Source organism: Apteryx mantelli, chromosome 1 (assembly GCF_036417845.1).
Source record: "Apteryx mantelli isolate bAptMan1 chromosome 1, bAptMan1.hap1, whole genome shotgun sequence".
In the NCBI taxonomy this organism is placed as follows: domain Eukaryota; kingdom Metazoa; phylum Chordata; class Aves; order Apterygiformes; family Apterygidae; genus Apteryx; species Apteryx mantelli.
This window is the reverse complement of record NC_089978.1, coordinates 211,329,094-211,349,041: the sequence shown is the minus strand read 5'-3', so window position 1 is coordinate 211,349,041 and position 19,948 is coordinate 211,329,094. Positions and strand designations below refer to the sequence as shown.

Genomic DNA, 19,948 nt, shown 5'->3' with positions numbered 1-19,948 from the left:
ATTATTTAAAAACTGTGGATGAGCTAGACAAATTGAGAAAACATTTAGCCAAACTCCTAATTTTTGCCCCTTTTCTTTCAATAGACTATGTCAGGAATTGTATCATCGGAAAAGGCGCGAACTACAAAGGGACGATATCTGTTACCAAAAGCGGGATCCAGTGCCAGGCCTGGAATTCCATGATCCCCCACGAGCACAGGTAAGCGTTCAGCAGCAGAGACAACCATAACTGGTGCTGCCAGAGCTCTCACAGAGTACAGTTTGACTTACTAGCAGACAAAGAGTTTATGAGAAAACTGACCTTGACCAACCAAATCTCTTAGGTGTATGTTTGCCTTTCCCCAAGAGCTGCCATTCTCCAGATCCTAGAAAATCCTTACCTTCTCAAGCTTTCTCCAAAGAGGTCTCTCTTAATGCCAGCATGCATGTCTGGACCCCTTCCTCTTTTTTTTCTCCTTTTTTTTCCCCCCACTTTTTTTTCTTTTTTTCTCTTTATATCCTTTTGATCTCTCAGCTCCTGGCAGTAGCAAAACAGTTGTGTTACTTCAGCTTGGGGTCTGGAAAGTTATCGCTGTTTCCTAATTGACTCCCAGGAAATATGTCTTTTTTAAAAATGCAGTATAGGAAGCTAGGGATATTGGTTCACCTATTTGATTCATATATGATTTTTGTTGCTATACTTTGCATAGGTACTATTCATTTGCTATTATTTATGGCATATTTCAAACTTTATAAAGCACTTTGAATAAGTGGCAAGTACAAAGAAAGGACTAAGCAGATGAATGAAATCCTTTCCTTCAGATCATGCAAGCAATAACTCAAGGGAGATGGAGCAGGTGTGGGACTTCACTTTTGAGTTTAAGGCCTGATAGAGAGGAACTGAGACCATATCTTCACTGAGGACAGGGTCCAGAGTAGCCTCACGAGTCCTCTCACCCCCAAGCCTCCCATCCGCGCTGCTGACTTTCACTCTTGACTCACAGCATCAACACTTGGTTAGGAAGAGCCAGGCTGGAGATCGCTAGTGAGGAACTGGGCTATACACTGCTCAGGCTTGTCCAGACCAAATCTATCCAGAGTGCAAAATAAGAGCTTGGAACAACATTAAAAGGGCAAAGGATACTTTGGTTCTCTCTTTGTGCAATGTGGTACAGAGCTGAGCCTCAGGCAGCCCAAAATGTGGGCTTGATGGCTCATAATATACATGGTAGTGAGTCTGATTTTCAGAGTGGGACCAGAGCTGTGCTTAATTGTGAACATATGCTAAATGTCATCAGCTCACCCTGCAATGGCCTCCTGAGTCTCTGCACCTTGAAGTATTATACAATTCTCATCTTTTATAAGTGAAAGAATTCTCAGTAACTACTGCCTAACCAGGAATGCGCATCTGATTTTATATGATATATATGTGTTTTTATATAATAAGAGAAAGATGTGTATGAGTATATATTATGTATCACTATATTGAATTTTTAATATATAACATACACAGCTTTATCTAATAAATTTGGACAGCCACTCTTCTACGATGCATTTTATGAGAATGACTTTTCTCCTGCCTTGCACAATAAGTTTAATTTTTGAAAGGTCACTGGTTAAATGAGGTGGCTGCATGCTAATTTTGTTTTTCAACATCAGAAAATACAATTTCATCATCAGAGACATGAGGGAAATGGGAAGAAGCAAACAGTAGTGGTGTGTTTGGAACTTATTAGAATGAAAGGCTTAGATTTTTCGGTCAGTTTTTCTCAACATCTGATTATCACAAAATGCCATTTGGAAAATAAACTCCTTTTGCATATTCAAGGAAGAAATGTACTTTACTTATTTTTCACAATCTTGCAAGCAAAATTAGAAATAACTTCAGACTTTAAATTTCTCTTAAGATTTAGCAACTTATGTTTTTTAATTAATTAGTATTCCAGTAGAACCAGAAGATTCCCATTTGAACTTGGGATTCCATTCTTTAGTCTCCATCCTAGTACAGATTGCAAGATACATTTTTGTGCTCTTCAGAGTTTATTATCTAGAAGGCTAAGGCCAATATAAAAAGTGTCAAAGAAAGAGGCTCAAAGAGTAGAACGATACCCTGCAAACTTTTTTCGAGTTTCACAGTGACTTTTGCTGTGGTTGAATCTGCTTTTGCCATTACTCTTACTGGCATGAATTTCTGGCTTTCTTCTTCTTTCCTGAGCTAATATAGTGGAGCTAAACTAGTATACTTTCTTAGGAGTGGCTCTTTTCTACATTTCTGGGTGTGTCTTTTCTACGTCTCATCTTTTCCTCTCCCAAGAATGTTGCTTCAGTACCTGTTGAAGCCATTTATATATCTGATCTATCTTGAGTCTCTCATGCTTTTAATTAAGAAAGACTTATTACGTTTTTATTGGTCTGACAGCATATCTAAGGTACTTTGTGATCACTTTTTCCTATATTTTCTGATGATCATCATATCTGAGCAGAAAGATTTTCCAGCAGGAAAATAAAATTTTCTAACGTTCAGTGAGATACCACATTAACACGTACACAAGTTGTAATGCCCCATCAGAAAAGTTTGCCCAGCTGCCTTTAGCTAAAATATTTTGAGAGATTTATATTTTAAGACTATAAAGGAAAAACAGAAGCAACAATTTCATGGGCAATAGTAATGACAGAAAATTTATTCTCTTCGAGGACCAAAAATAAGAAAAATCACTTTTAAGTACTGCTTCCACAGTGCCTTGACTAAAACCACAATGTGATTAACAGAGGTATTTTCCACTTCAGTTAGTTCAAAGATTTCATTAACTAGAATAAAACATGATCAAAATGTCACATGTAGGAGTTTTCTGTTGTTTTTTTTAATTCATTCATAACATAGAATTTGCCAAGGAGAGCAGGAACCATACATGTCTGTTGTGATTTTGTATATAAATTATATCAGTGCTTGTGTATAAAGACTGTTCCAAGTGCTTAGTTCAGTTTCCTGAGCTAAAAATGTATACATTCTTCTAAAGCAAGTTAGGTGAAATTTTATACCTTTTACTTTACCAAAATATAGATGTGTTTGAATTCCTTTGACGATCAAAAAAAAAGAAAAGAAACCCAGAATAAATTAATGGGCTTTTCGGGATAAAAATTCTGCTTTATTTGTGATATTTCAGTCAGAATTTAAACATATTGAAGAAAAAACTGGAACAATTTTTTAAAAGCTTAAAAAGGAAATTAGTTTATTAAGCTGAATTGCAAGTTTTGCATGATCCTTATGTGTTTCCCCCAACTTTTCAATTAGCCCCTCGCCCCCAAAAGTTCTTCATGGAACTGAGCACAATGCTAAATTTAGTGTGTTTTTTCACTGTAGAGACTTAGTTTAAGCACCACTGCAATGAAACCGCTGTGGATGTGACACTGGTTATGTCTGCAATATGCAGACTGTGGCGATGAGCTCTTGCAGCAAGGGAAAAGTGAGCCAGCTCTGGGATCGGGCTCCTTCGTAGGGAGTTAGCTATTCTGCAGTTCAAGGGGGAAAATAGCTATTACTATTTTTATGTATAAAAACACATGCATACATACAGCTGTCTATATATATGTATATCTGTGTGTGTATATGTGTGGGGGGGTGTCATTAGAGGTAAGAACATAATTTTATAGACAGAATACATAAAGAGACAAAACCTTGGCCCTGGAGTGTTCATATTTGACGAACTGGCCATAGGCAGCAAAATATCATAGTGAAAATGCATTATAGGCCAAAAATAACATATCAGCAAGCATTTCTATTCAATCCCTAAAGAAAAACAGGTGCTCTAGCTTGGGCCTGAGAACCCCAAATCCAAGGGGAAAATGCTAAGGGATATTGTTATTTGGTAGCCCCTTACACCAAAAGCAAGAGATCTTTGTTTAGATACATAAAATGTAATGAAATGATGAATTGAGTTTAGTCAGCAAGGTTGCTATTAAATGACCTAATTTGTTTGATAGCAGTGATGAGTGCGGACCCTCAGGGTGACAACAGCGGGGCTTGTGGTGGAACATGAATCCAGGCAGCGAAAGCGGGATCTGGGGCAATTCTTATGCTGAAATGCAAAACAGTGTATGGTTTCCAGCAGTGCCAGGCAGCTCGGTCGCGCTCTCCCGTGACGCTACGGGCTCTCATGTGCGTGCATGGTGTTGGGCTGGCTGTGCCCACGGAAGTCCCTGCATGCCGCTAAACCCTTCCTTGCCCCCTCAGAGAGCCGGTGGCTGGGAGTGATGAGTGTGTCCCCACGCTCAGCACTGGCCGCTCTCTGCTCAGGGACGGGGAAGGGGCTTTTCTGCCATATGCAATAGATGCACAGCAATATGTGCATCCCGCTATATGTGGCCGGGCTGCATACGAAAAACCAGGCTGAGACATCTGTGCGCATTTCCCAGTGCCGTGCGAGCAGTTGCATGCTGGTGAAGGAGAGCAGCGAGGGCTGGCAGGGAGTGTGCTCCTGCCTCCGGCCCCGTAGATGATCGCTGGCTCTCAAGTGCCCAAGGGATGGGAGTAAAACTTGCTGGAGCAAGCTACGGGCCAGATGAATTGTCGCAGGCTTTGGCCATTGATTGAGTAATCCCGACTGAAGATGTGTATTTGTGTATGAACAGATATTTGGGTGTGTGCTTTTGTGTAGGCAGGGTGGAGGGAGAAGCAAGCAGAAACGTGATTGCTTTTAACTGTTTATGAAAATAGTATGATTAACGCTGAAGTTTGCATGCTCTTATACTGTAATGATTGTCATTTTAAAACTAGCTTTTTGCCTTCGAGCTATCGGGGTAAAGACCTGAGGGAAAACTACTGTCGAAACCCCCGAGGGGAAGAGGGAGGGCCGTGGTGTTTCACCACCAGCCCAGAGATGCGCCACGAAGTCTGCGACATCCCCCTCTGTTCAGAAGGTAATGTGGCCTGGCTCGCACTGTAAACTTATGTTTTCTGTATCAAAAGCAGGGACAAGAAACTTTTTTTAGTTTTAGTGACACTCACACATGGACTTTGAAGCAAAGAATAGGTGATTTCCCAGCAAGAATGACTCTTTTAGCAAGAAAAGCAAAGTTGTTAGAGAAAGAGAAATCTTTTTATATATTTTAATACATCTGGAAAACTTGAAAAAACTTTCAGGCCCATCAACTTTCAGATCACAGAGAAACTGGAACAATGAAGCTGTGCTGATCACACAAACGAGACCCGTTTCTTCACTGTCTAGTCTATAGTGAATTCATTAACCACTTCCGCATTGCTACTTGATAAAATCTTCTAGTGTTGTGCCATGGTAAAATCAACTTTTCTGCATTATCATGAAAATATTGATACTGAATTAGAGGACAAGTGCTCATACTAAACACGTGCTTTGTCTTTCAAATGGATACTTTAAATAAGCAAATGTTTTTACAAATCCAGTCCCATCCTACTTACAAGTTGCAGAAGCTGAACAATGGCATTTAATGTGCACCATCATGTTTGTTGACTTTTATTTCCTGTTAACCTCAAAACTAAGCTTTTATATCTTGCTAATCAGCCTATTCAGTTCCAGTCAATCAACTCTTTCAAATTCTCAGGATCGGAGACCTTTGATTTTCTAGCTAATGTGTTGTGTGTAATAGCTGTGCAGTGGTGGGAAAAGAAAAGGGAATGGAAGGAGGGAGGAAAATAAAGATTTACAGGGAGCTGGAAAATCTATTAAGAGATAACATTTAAAGATCAATTTAACTGAGCTTCAAATGGGATAAAACCTGAAGTACACTGTGGGATCAAGACTTTGGTAGTGGATGGTTTGACTGAAGATTGAGTTTTGTAATTGCATAAGTTAGAATTTTCTAAGTGATATTTAATTACAATTAGTTTAATTGAGGGAAGGCACTTGAGAAATTTGTCTACAGCTAATTATAGCATATTTATTTCATATTTTAAGACCTCTCATCCTAAATTATGTAGCACATTTTGCACAACAGTGATTTCTAATCACTTCAGTAGCTTTTGCCCACCATTCCCTTTCTCAAACCAAGGCTGAAAATGTATCGTAGTTTAAGCTGCCAAGAATTAGTTTCAAAAACAAACAGCATCATATGTAGCTGAAAGTGCTGGGAACTTAAAGAGACAGACTGTACTTCCTTAAATTTGTGATGCAACCATTATTCTGGACTTAAACTTTTACTTTACAATTCTCTAGGTTGCTTTCAATTTATAACATGAGCTTCTTTTATGCTGGGAATCACCAGCCTTATAAATGACTAATACTTCCCCCCCCCCCCCCCCCAGTTGAATGCATGACCTGTAACGGAGAAAGTTACAGAGGACCAATGGACCACACTGAGTCGGGCAAGGAGTGTCAGCGCTGGGATCTTCAGAGGCCACACAAGCACAAATTTCGTCCGGAGAGGTAACCCCCTCCTCACTGCCAAACCAATCCACACAGTTATCATTTGAAAATTACACATATGCTGGAACCAGCTGGGCTAAATGAACATTAGCTCAACCAAAATTAATGGAGTTTACCAATTTTTGTTGTCTGAGGATCTGGCCCCTGGTGGGTGCAGGCTGGCTACAGCCATGATGCAGATGTGGGACAGGGGCTGGGGACTGTTCTGTACAGCTGTGGCTACATCCCATGGCTCTGGTGTATCATGAAGTACATGTGCTTCATTAGTTGATCAAAATTTCCTCTCTAGCACCATCACCTCTGGACATTTCTCTGTATGTTATTATACAGCTTCAGTCAGCTTAAAATACCTTAATATAATGATAAAGTAAATAGTAATTAAAAGTTGCCTGTTTGACATTAACATGTTCTTAACAAATTCAGTGAGATTAAACTTGCAACATTAACAAGTCAGAGTATGTTCATTTCTGAAAGAGGGAATAGCTTTAAAGCTGTAGCTGGTCTTCTGTTGCAAACATGTTTAAGTATCCAGTCTGTTTGCCCAAAATATTAAACATATCGTTGCTTTTTTTTTTTTCCCCAGACTGGAAAAACAATTCATAATTAAGTTTAGCATTTTATAGACATGGATTTAGGGCTTAGTCTTTTTTTTTTTCTTTTTTCTTTTTAATTTAGACATAGGTGTATAATGCCAGAAGATGAGTCAGAAATAGCAAATTGCAGTCCAGTTAGGATTTGCCCTGGAGGGTAGAATTCATCCAACTACAAAGGGTCATCTATAACACTCCCTTCTGGAAGGATTCTGTGTGTGGGTTTAGGCCACACAGGAGTGCCTTTTTGTCTCTCTTAAACCGGACTAAGGTTTCATTTCGGTTTTAGTTCTGTATTTTGGATTAGCTCCATTTATGAAATTGATTGAATACAGTTAAGCTGCCTCAGAGAAAGACTGCAAGAATCAGTAATCTTAGAATGTTTAAGACCTTTCTCTGAAAGTACATTCATAAATTTTGAAGTACTCCAGTAAAATCCTAATTTTTATACTCAGAAGTATGGTATTTGTAGATTTTAGAAAATTTGATTATTAAGCAAAATATTAAGGATCTGTAATTCTGGAGTTTATGTGATATCTTTCTCCTCTTTGACTCATATGATCTGCTCCATGAAGAATAGCAGGCTCTCCCATAGTTCTGCTACAATAAATACTTCCTACTAGCAGACTGAGACTGAAGACAATCTGTTTCTGAGTTTTGCCATGGACTTGCTGTGCAGTCTAGAATAACTCACAAAAAGAATTTTGTTCCTTAGCAATTAAACATTTATAGAGCTTTTGAGTACAATCAGTAATCATTTTACTGTCATTAGGAAAATTCTTTTTTTCTTTTAATTTTGTTTTGTTCACAAAATGACTTTCAGGACTAGCTGCAGTCTCAGTAATGATCATCTTCTTAAAAGTTTTCCTTCAAAAAATTTCTTCTTGAGAATTTTCAAACTTAAAAAAAATGCTTTGTTATTAAAAATCAACCCATACAGATTATATTGATCTGTGTATACTTTCATAAATTTAACTGGTGTTGAGGGTATTTCTAATACACTGGTCTTAATTAACTTCATGGAATGGTCACCAAAGGTAGGGCAATTATACTTTGATTACATTAGCTCTTATTTTTTACTTTTTTTAATTTTTTTTATATAGTGTTTAAGTTGTAAATAAGAGAGGAGGTCTGGAACAAATGATCCATTAAAGTAAAGCAGTCTCCAGGGAGGCTTATAAATATGGGCTCACTGTATTATCAAGTGGTAACGTGAATTGCTTGGAAACCAGGAAGGGCTAGTACAGCTGGGCAGATGTAACCCTATTTGTATTAATGGATTCATTAATTGTTGTGATGGAAGAAGACGTAAAACCACTAATCTTTTCAAAAGCTCCACAATCTACCTGCTGCTGGACAGCAGGGTGTTGGACTAGATGATCTCCAGAGGTCTTTTGCAACCTCAACTGTTCTGTGAATACTTTCAGCCCAGGGTGAATACATCTCCCTTTTCCCTTTTGTCATCTCAGTGAATCATTCCAGATTTCTTCCCTTCAGAGGTCAATTACTGAAGAAAATTGATAATTGCTGTTTACTTACATGTGACTAGAGCTAGCGGTGGAACCCTCCCAAAACAACAGCTATGATGAATTTTTAGCTATTAGTGGATGCAGAACTGTATTCTGAAGCTCTGATTCCCTAGTGCTCTTCACTGTCAGGATTTTGCCTAGGTGTGGGAAGAAGACCACTGAGGAGAATGGCTTAGAGAGTCATAGAAGGGCATGGAGAAACAGCAGTTCTCTCCTCCTACACTCATATTTTCTACTCAAAATCAAACGCATTGTGGATATAGGCTGTTATTGCTTGGAACAAAACAAGGATGAAATGTAATGCAACAGTTTAATATCTGTAGGTATCTTTTTATTAAAATATGCCTTTTTATATCTCTGGTATAAAAAAAATATTTTATGTAAAATCAGGTTTGCAGTCCTGAATATCTTTTAGAACAAAAAGGAGGGAAAAAAAATATTTGTGAAGTATGAATTTCAAATGCTAAATTTCAGGTTAGTCCCAGCAGAGCTAGAGATCAGTGTCTGTCTCTTTAAAGAGAATAAATGTTATCTCTTTGTCTAACTCTTTTTTTTTTCCTAGAAGCAGAAAAAAAAAACCCTCTTGATTTCGACACCAGATGTATATCTTAATGATTCATTTCAGTTTCTGCAGTGAAGTACAGCTACTGCTGTTTCAAGGAGAGAAAAGAAAGAAAGAAAGAAAGAAAGAAAAGAAAGAAAGAAAGAAAGAAAGAGAAAGAAAGAAAGAAAGAAAGAAAGAAAGAAAGAAAGAAAGAAAGAAAGAAATGTATAGAGTTATGAAAGATCTTGGTAACTGAGCACTCTTTATTGGGTTCAAGGACTAGATTTGGGCCTGAATGTATTGACAGGAAGGAATATTCAGAGCAAATGGACCAGGCTCTCAGAGAGTTCTCCACAGTCTCACTGCTGAGAACAATTTGAAGTCTCATTGTTCATCTTACCCCTAATATTTGTGGATTTAAAAGTGTTAGTTGGCCCTTTTCTATACTGAGGGGCTACTGTTCTGTTTGCATGCATGAGAGGACTCCAGAGGGACTTCTTTCCCTGCCTGAACTTAGAACATTCATATCAATTTTGAACCTTGCGCCACACCAGCTATCCACTAATCTATTTTTCATGCTGAATTGCTTAAAGGGCACATAGATATAACAGGTGATAAAGAGAGTTCATGGATACTACTCCATTCAATGAAGATGGTCAAAGCTTGATCCTCGAAGAATTGTCATGCCTATGCTTAAGTTTCAGCTAATAAATAATAATAAAAATAATAATAAATAAATAATAAATAATAAAATAATTTGGCAGAATGCATACTTACATACAATGCTGAGGATATATCACTCAGTGCTATGCAAGATATTTGCCTTCTAAAAAGTGAATTATTTTCATATCCCATTGATATGGGAGATAAAAACCGCACGGACCCAACCATTGAGCTCACCTGGTTACTGGGTAGTGCCATGGCTTCTCCAGTGCTACATGACATGGCACAGGTGCTGCTGACTTCAAAGCCCATCACTGCCAACTTCTGTGCAAAGCCAGCTCATTTTCTGCCCCATTGCTAGTCCACAAAGTGTTTGCTTGTGGAATTCTTGCACACAGTCTGACCCCTTACAGTTTCCCTCTTACCTAGCAGAAAATGGAGTTATAGAAGAACTGGTAACAGAGAAGTGCACTTGCTAGTGCTGCTAGATCTGAAACTATCACATTCTCAACTGCCCTTGAATTCTAATTTTTGTGAGGTTTCTCCTTGGATTTCTTTTGAATTCTACTTTAAAAACTGTAACGCATTTCCTGTCCCTCATATACATGAAGGAGCCTGATTTTTCCCAAGCAATAGGAGATCAAATTCTAAATGTACAATCAGACATTGGGATGAATGTGTGATAGAAAAAGCATCCTAGCAAAAACACATGCTTCTAAATCATATTTTCCTCTGCTTGCAAGAAGCACATCTGCTTGCAGTTGTAAATGTGTTCAGGTTCCCAGGTAGTTAACTTTGTTCTCTTACAAACTTTTCATGATTCCCTCAGGGGCAAATCTATTTTTTTGTTTCTTTTCCAAACATGTTTTGATAGAAATGGAAAACCAAGACAATTTGTATTCATCAGAAGAAAAAAAAAAGTATGCATTTATCTTCTACTTTTCAAGTTTTTAGTTGCTCATATGGCTCATTTAGACAAAAAGAGTATCCTTGTCTTGAACCTCTGCCTGACTGCCTGGTAATGGCAGTAGGAAGGTGGAAACAATTAAATGGCACAATAGTTTTAAACCTTGCTGAGATGAAGGGAGACGGAAGTTTCTTTTTTCTCCCCCCCTCCCCCCCAATGCTGGAAATGAGGGCACGACCTAGAATGAGTTCTATTATGAAAATGGAGCTATCATTAGTAACAAAGCTATTCAAAACAGCTTCCAGTTTGAACCCAGGGCTGTTGCACTAAAGAACCTGTTTTCTTAATGAGTCCAGCTGCCTGGCAGTGTTTATATAATGCACACTTAATTGGGCTGTTTGAAAAAAATGAGTGGCTTTAGAGTCTGGCCATCAGTTGACAGACACGAGAGCAAGAGTTTAGCAATTAGCAGAGTTACCCCATCCGGTGGCCTGTGCATTAACACAGCAGGGGATCCCCTCTGTGGAGGCCTGATTCTGCTGCATGCTTGCAAGGAGATTTTATGTTAGTAACTTTCTAATAGCATTAAAACTTGTCTGAGTCCAGCTCTTGGGATCAGACCACAGGTTAAGAGGAGCTGGTTCTCATTTGCCTCTGCTGAAGACTGTCCTTTGCATACCTTGTACATGCCTGTGTAGTATTGCCAGGAAGACTTGCTTGACACGTTTCTTGCTGTGGTTTGCAGATATCCTGACAAGGGCTTTGATGATAATTACTGCCGCAATCCTGATGGCAAGCTGAGACCATGGTGCTACACTCTTGACCCTAACACTCCCTGGGAGTTCTGTGCAATTAAAATGTGTGGTGAGTTCAAGCAAAATTTATTACTTCCTTTTCCTTTCCAAAATGTGGACACAAGCAATTAATTTATTTCATACCACAACTGCAAGATGGTGGCTTTTGTTGTCTCCATTGAACTGTTCCCATGTCAACCCCCAGATGGGGAATTGTATCCAAGTGGTATCAGGGTATACAGATATTGGACATCCACTCTGGACACAGCTGTAGGTCAGATTTTTTAGAGTATTTACCATTTCATGGCATGTTTTATATTCAAAGCTCAGCAGGCACTAGGAGCAGGAGCTAACTGCAGTTGTAGCTCTGAATGCTCTCTTGTCCTGAAAACTAGGTTTCTTAAATGAACAATAAAGGGAGAGTGAGGAAGGAAAAAATATTGAACATCTTTTGAAAACTTGGGAGAATTAGTTCTTCTGCTGTTTCATGGGAACACAGTGGCAGAGGCAGATGGTAGTATTCAGTTTTGCAGGAAAATGTATTAATGAGGAAACCAAGATTTGCATCCTTGAAATTCCTCGCCTCATTTGCAGCTAGTAACCTGTGTAACAAATGAGATGTGGGATCAACAGGTGATTGTCTCCTCTGCTATCTCCTTCCCTTCTCACTGACAGATTTGGAGCTTTGTGGATTCTGTGCGCTTAATGAGCTGCAATCCTGTGAAAGGACCAATATGTAAACACAAAATTAAAGGCTGTCTTCTTCTAATACCTCGTGAGTTTTCCTCATTTGCTGAACTCAAAACATTTTGTTAAAAACATTCCTGGGATCAAACACAATTTCTGAACACAAGGTTTTGACAGAATCCCTGCAGTAGGAGTCTGTCTGCTCCTCGTGCCCCAGCCCTGTGGCAGAGCTGAGAGGCAAGAAAAGGTATTTTTGGATTTGTCATGAAGTAGAGGCAAGAGGAACCTTCTGAAACTGCTCTATGAAACTCAGAATTTGCTATTAGCTGTTGAGGCCATGAAAAAGTCAACTGCTCTTAGATCAGCAAAATTTGGGAAACTACAAATTTCTTTGTTGTTCTCCAATTTTGACTGAAATTACGTGCTTAAAAAAAAAAGAAATTAAACATTCTGTTTTCCATCTAGATCAAAGTGTGACTTCAGTAGGCTTATGCCATTGTTAAATTCATTTGGCTCTCCTAGGAGGAGAATAGAGAAAGGGAATAGATTTATTGAAAAGAATCTTTTTTTAAGTTCATCTGGAAGTTAATTTACATGCGAATTCAAAAAAGAAAAAGAAATGGAAAAAGAAAGATAAGAGAAAGAAGTTGATTTTAATGAGTTTTCTTAAATTTTCAGAGTTTTCTTTTTTGTGTTGGTTATCTGTTTTTTTGGTTAGTTGGTTGGTTGACTGGTTTGTTTGAACCAAGATAAACCATTATTAGGGTGGTTCAAATCTAGTGAAAATAGAGACAGTTGTGGATCTTATGAAAAGTATGCTTCCATTAAGTAACTCAGTAATTTTCCTATAATGCTTGGAGATATACATATATATATATAGGAAGGAGAGAAGAGGGAATGGCTCCAACATGAACCATTATATACAAGCAAGTGGGCTACCTAGAGGGGTAAGAATGGGATTCTTCATCTTCACTTTGGGATTCTTATCAAACCAAAACACACAGTGTTTTCCATTTCTGCTATCAATAGGTCAGAATACTCTCTCCTTTCTTATGCTTGGTTTAGGTCACTATAATGTCTTGAGGTGTCTGTCACCTCCTATTGGGTAGTCACTTGCTAGAAATCCAAAGGCTGAGTACAGATATTCTTCATGTACTCCCTGATGGGGAGTAATTGGGCTATCTCTGCACTAACATATTTCATTGTAAATCCAGTGTCAAGTAGTTAAAATTAGCAAAATTATTTCATTGTAAAAAGTTAGGAAAATTTGCCACTTTGGGTAATGTCTGTAATTAGGTCCTGCAGAGACAGAAAACTCTTAACAGGACATCAGTGCTTGCTCTGTGTCAGACACCCATTAGGTCATGCCGTGCTGAAAGTCTTTCCAGTGAACTACAATACTAATTCACATAATCATATCTGGAGCTTTTGGTAATGTGAACATTTAAGTTTAACTTTTCCCCATTAAGAACATAGTCTAGTGCAGTGATATAATTGAATTGTCTTTCAAATCTGTTAATTAATTTGTTAATTTGGGGTTGTTTGTTTTTTTTTTTCTTACTAAGCTGTGCTTCCTACATCTCTTTAAACAGTAGATAACACATGAATCATATGTATATATTATAATGGGGTGAAACACATGAATCATATGTATATATTATAATGGGGTGATTCTTTTCCCCTGCTGGAAGTGATTTTATTACTAAAATAAAAATATTCCTCCCTTACAACTGACTGTTTCGCAAATACAACTTTTATAAACCTTTATCCTTTGGCATTTCCTGAGCTGATGTGTCAGTGTTCTGAGGATTCACATCTGGCTTTGTTGGTCACGTAAGCTTATAGTCCATGTAACTCCCAGCATTTACAGCCTGACCTAAGTTTTATAAAATCATTGGCTGTGAGATCTCTTGCAAACTACTGCAATGTCATGTCTGTCTACATGAGTCACAATTATATTAGAGTCCTGAAGAAAAAGTAATCCCAATACTGGAATCAGTAAAATTAATAAAGGGAAAAACAAAACAAAACAAAACATGGTAATGGTTTTAATGTTGTGATGAAAGACTTTTTCAGGAAAAAGTTGACAGTATTAAGTGTAAATTCTTTCTTTGCTCTTCAAGCAGAAAGTATGTTTCCCACCTCCTAGTGGGGATCCCAAAGACCGTTCTGGGTTTCGGTGGCTACTCTGTTTTTTGAAGCTGCAACTCTGTGCAAATTCAGTATCATAAAAAGAGAGCATCATGAGTTGTATGTCTTTACAGCTTTGTGGTTTGGATTCTCACATAGGTTTTTAATTCCTACCCTGAGGACTGTTTATATATTTTACAAGAAATATTAATTAGAAAAAGTACTCTGTGAATCCGAAGTCCTTGGATCATGTACAAAAACGTAGGTGTCCTCTCTTCAGGGGACTGACCACAAGGCAACATGCTGTTTGTGGCTTTTGCTACATGTCATGAGTGCCAGTACACTCTATAGCCAAAATGCTGACAACAGCTCATATACAAAATTTTAGGCAAAAAAGTCAGTGGAAGGAAGCATTCAGAAAATAAATATGTTTCTAAGATTGAGGAGACAGGAGGGCATTGTAACTTTACTTCCAAGCACAGAAGGCAGCATAAAACATGGTGGCTTACAGCCAGAGCTGTGAGAAAGAGATGACAGGAGCAATTAGGGATTAGAGATGGCTCAAGCTGCAAAAATTGGATCTGGATTAAGACTTCAGGGACCCCAGGACTGGTTTGAAGTTGCTCACATATGTGTCTGTGGTTTTGGCTTGAGATAATTTTTAGTTAGAAGAGAGGATAAAAGGACAACTAAAACAGCAATAAGAAGTGTAGGATGAAATGAAGAAATGGAAGCAGTGATAGCAAACGTGAAAAAGAAAATGACTATTACTTTGGCATGGATGATGATATGGACTGTGGGGAAGATAGGAATGGGGAGATGATATCTGCTTAGAAAAAAAAGAAAGAAAAAAAAAAGAAAAAAGGATATAGTTAGCAGCAGGACTATGAAAGAGCTGTAGAGGAGAGAGGTGTTGAGGCCCAGAAGGCAGGAAGCTGTCTGTGTCAGCCATTTGAGAGCTGCAGAGCTACATGAGATTATTTTGTCAAGGACAGTGTTTTTTTTGCTGCCTATCTGATTTCCAGCATTCCCAGCTGATTTTACTATGGATTTCCCACTTGCTGTCAGTACTTGTGGGCAGTAGCCGGGGGTGACCAGAGACCTAAAAAGAGCTGAGAGAATCCCTTAAGGGGATTTGATGGGAGAGAGCCAAAGAGGGGGATAAAAAGACAGCAAAACTGAAAATCTGGACATAAAATGAAATGTGGTAGTGCACCTAAAGCGTTTGGGAAGGTGAAGACTATCCGTCTTGTCTTCCCAATATTGCATTACTCAACTTTTAGAAGCAGAGATTTCAACTGCCCATTTGAATATGAAGTTCTGATTTAAGAGTTATTTGTTGAATCAAAGTATGTAAACAAATAAAAGTGTCGTTCAGTTTAATATTTACATAAAATAAAGATGTTTATAGAATGCAGTCAGTGAGAAGAGGCTGATAGTAGTTGATAAAGTGTTACCTGCCATCTCACTTTACAATGAAGCATAGCAGAGGTCTAGCAATTGTTGTGTATGTAACTGCATTATTTTAGATTTCCTCATAAAAGATCTTTTTCAGATCCTTTTCCTCATTTCTATCATCATTTTTAAATTGAGATGTAAGAGGTCCACTGAACCTGCAGGTAAGCCTAATGGTAAAAATTTGGATTCAGATCAAGATTTTGAACGGATTAAATCCAAAAATTATTTGGATTTAAAGATTAGTTATACAGATTGGTACAATTTTGAAATCTCTCTCTGTGTTGCAGGACAAATGAGCGGTAGGTGTGCAGGTTTTAGGCCACCCTATGTTCCTCAACATAATCTAGTCACTCTAGTCTCTCACTGGCATTTGAAGGATCGCATGGATCATGTTCAATGTGTAATTTGCTGTTTTTAGAAGAGCTCCTTCATGGGGTTAGGTACCCCTTTTCTTTCAAAATCTACCTTATATGATCGTTCATTAAAAATCAGGGCACATTTTCCTTCATTAACTGACACCCTAGGAAAGAGATGGTATCTATATAAGTAAAAGTAGAATTTTTCTTGGTGAAGTCATTTAGGACCATGTTTTCCATTCTATGTTTTTTTCCAAAAATGTATAGCTAGTATTACCATGAAAGAACATGAATACTCAAGCAAAATCCCTGCCTTCATTTAAGTCAGTAGGAGTTTTGCCATTGACCTAAAAGTGGGGCAGGATTTACTTCTGGGTCATTAAAGTTAAAGATAGAAATAGTACCCTCACTAGTTCCTTCAGCTGTAGAATTCTTCAGGGGAAAAATGACTCAAAGCTCCTGCTGATTCCCTCATGCTGGCATTATTGTGAGAACCAGAACTGAGGAGACTATCTTTAGCATTACACATAATGTTTTTATCTCTTTACTCAAATATCTATGAATGTATTAGCTGCCCCATATTAATAAAGTTGTTTATTTAGAGGTATCATAATATGGAAAGTTTTATGGAAATAGGACACCTTTGCATTGTTGGATTTTGGTTGGGGACCTGATAGTGAATGTGTGAAGGTGTATATTGTTCTAATAGGAAATCCTTAAGCAGCTGTCCAAATTTATTTGAGCAAAGAATAAAGAAAAAAATTACACCAAAGTTCAAAAGTAGCAAAATGCTGATGATAATTGCTAAAATCTTCTGTTAATAATGAAGTTTCATATGTAGGAATAAAAACTGGCATTTAATCAATAAATCATAAATGAACTTTTTGTATAATACTATTTTTGTTTGATCTTGCTTTAGGAGTGGTTTTTTTGCTCAGTTTAGAACTATACAAGCTAAACTTGAGCAAAAAAAGAAACTTCTAATATGGAATCCAAGTGCTGTTAAAGTACATAGTGAGGATTGCTTATTGAACTTCAAATTTGTCTTCTAACTTAATTCATAATGGCTTTTTCATTGAAAGAAGCCCTAAGACTTGCAGCTCATTATTTATATTTTAGGGGAATTGCTAGGATAAGGATAGGAATTCAGCCTTGCTGATATGTATCTTCATCTTGTGTCCACCTTTTAAGAGAACTGGTGTGTGCACTCTCAGGAGCCGAGCTATGGCCCTCCTTCACCAGTGATCTGCATACCTTGTGTTGGTGCTCAGAGTTATTGCACCTTAGAGAGGTAGCTGTGTGGATGACAGGAGTACTGAGTCTCAAGGACGTGACCTGTGAAGTTAACTATTTAAGTTGTAGGGCACTTAAGCCTGGGCACTTCTTTGAATTTGGCAACTGCTCTATGGTTTGCAGTGCTGCACAGCATCTCTCTAATGCCGGATGAGGTCTGCTGTGTGTCCCTTGGTGTATCCAGCCCACCCTTCATGTCACAGAGAGAAAAGGGAGACCATTCCCATAGCACCTGTTCTTGGAAAACATCACCTGAATAAAGGATTTTGGGGCGCTTTATGACCATTTCTGGGTCTTCTCTGAGACTTAACAGCCAGAATGGGAGAGGTTGCTTCAGAGACCACAAGCACTAGGGGTCAGTTAATTCCTGAAACATAATGAGCTAAATGTCAGAAATATTTTTGGGTCTCATTTTCAAGTTTAAAAATGAAAAGTTTGTAGAAAATGCAAGCTGTAGAGCACGAGAAAATTGTGGAGTGTTCTGTGGAACTTTCTGAATTATAGAATTACATTATTAATTCAAATAAAAACTAATATTTTAGTGATCCTTTTCATCACTGAAATGTTATTAGAATAATGGTAACTGAGAGCTGCCACAAAGTAGTAGTAGCTAATCCATCATGCATTGGGGATTCTGAGACTATTTCATTCTTAGCCATTATAATATAAGGCCTCCTAACAGTGGCTTGTTTGTGCAAGTAGTCATGCTAAAGTTAAAGTTTAGTTTGTCTGGCTATATGCTTCTTTAAACAGAGCTTTTTGACGTATATAAAAGTGAGATAAATTTGATCTGTAGATAGAGGTCAGTGTCTAGATGCATGATGTTAGGTTTAGGGATGAGCTGTTTATCTGTAGATATTTGACAAGAAGGTACACGCTAAGAAATAACTCTATGGCCTCACTTAAATTAATTGGTATATTAATTATTTCAGGACTGTGATTTTAACAAAATAGTTACATTACTGCAAAAGTGCATAAATGTTTTCAATAGTATAACTGAGTATGGAGTATGTGTATTATACTATTTCATTACAGTTGAAATATTAACTTCTTGTGTATAATTAAACCCTTTATATAAGGTTTATTGTGTATAAAATAATCTTAGTTCGTATTAAGCTGAATTTTTGTATGTTATTATTATTTAAGGAGACTTTTTGCTACAGTTCTATGGTTAGAACTTATTCCTTATTCAGTTAGGGAATATTATGCAGTCAGGATGCTTTATGTATGATGAAATTTATCATTGTGGGTGACTCATTTTTTCCATATCTGGAAAATTCCATATCAAACCATATCTGTTTCATTTTTTAATAAAAGTGATGCATACATTTTTGGAAAAGGTTAATATAATTCACTTGAATGTGGTATTATGATGTTCAGTCTAATGAGCTTAAAAGCTCTCTTAGAATAGATTTCCAGTTTGTTTTCATACATTAGTGATGATGGAAAGCTGAAATATACAACTGTATATTTCTATAATATGCATGCATTCCTCTTTTTGTTGTCCAGTTATTTATAAAGTGAATAACAATGACTAAAAATATAGCTACTTGCCGTAAGTCCTTCTGATGACTCCACCAGAAAGGGTGTAGTTTGTCAGCCTGCAGAAGCCAGTTTGTGATACTTCCAGAGCAATGTCCTTTGGAGCGAGCTTGGAATTCACAATCCCGTTGAAACAGGACAAGCTTTGCAGATGAAGTGCCTTGGGAAGGAAGGACAGGAAATTAATTTGACCATGAACCACTGATGTAAAAACATCAACCAGATGAAGAGAAAAAGGGAAATTTTCTCCAGCACAGAGAAATGTATAATACAACTGCATAACTTGATGTTATCAATCTGACATGGAAGTGATCAATAATGTAAAAGATTAGAAAACAAATAGTCCAAACCCATCTGTTATGACATTTGGTTTCTTTGAGACTCATTTTCTTTGCAAGATCATAAAACTGGCTGAGGTTACTATGAATTAACCATAATATGAATAAAATGCGTGAATATTGTTCTAATCACTGGACCATTAGAAGAAAAGTAATTTTAAAATTTTAGCATACTTATTACTGGCAAGAAATACTTGGTAGGGTAATTAATAAAATTAGTCTTGTGAACAATAGCAATTGCCAACAGATTGACAGTTTCTTAAAAAAATATTAAGTTGTAAGGTTTTGGGAACATTGTAGAGACATTGATCTTACTGCAGACTGATTAGTTTTGTACATTTTTATATATCTGATGCAAAATCTGTGCAAATAATTTCCAATTATGGATATTGCATAAGAAATTTAAAAAAAGACTTTCAAGTGAATGAGTCATTTCAGAAACCACTGTTTTTCTGAATTTAGTTCAAGACAGCCCACACCAGGATGAATGCAGAGCATATCAACATCTGTAAAAGATCTCGAGTCTGATGAATTTGTTGGTCTTTAAAACATTTGTCTCTCTGTAGAGAATACTAATCTTCGATTTCCAAAAGCTCGGCAATTTTTTTCTCTAACTACATGAAGCATAAAAAGCGAAGCTTCAGGGAGGATTTAGGGCATTACTTAATAGTAGGATTTATCAATTTTCATTAACTTATGCTTGCTTTCCCATCACGGATATTCTGGGAATTCTTTGGAGA

General features: G+C 37.4%; 1 protein-coding gene and 1 long non-coding RNA gene across 4 annotated transcripts in view; one reads left to right on the top strand and one right to left on the bottom strand.

Annotated features, from left to right (window-relative positions):
- The window catches only part of LOC106485613 (uncharacterized), a 540,848-nt gene that overhangs the window by 113,357 nt on the left and 407,543 nt on the right, over positions 1-19,948 (bottom strand). The gene's annotated exons all lie outside the window — the stretch shown is intronic.
- Positions 1-19,948, top strand: part of HGF (hepatocyte growth factor) — a 59,830-nt gene that overhangs the window by 18,050 nt on the left and 21,832 nt on the right. Inside the window, exons 4-7 of one of the 3 annotated variants that reach the window (XM_067316839.1) lie at positions 85-199; positions 4,769-4,896; positions 6,257-6,377; positions 11,356-11,474. In XM_067316839.1, coding sequence (XP_067172940.1) covers positions 85-199; positions 4,769-4,896; positions 6,257-6,377; positions 11,356-11,474 — 483 coding nt within the window. Of the gene's footprint in view, positions 1-84; positions 200-4,753; positions 4,897-6,256; positions 6,378-11,355; positions 11,475-19,948 lie in introns of all 3 variants that reach the window. The other 2 variants (XM_067316838.1, XM_067316840.1) reach the window with 2 other exon arrangements.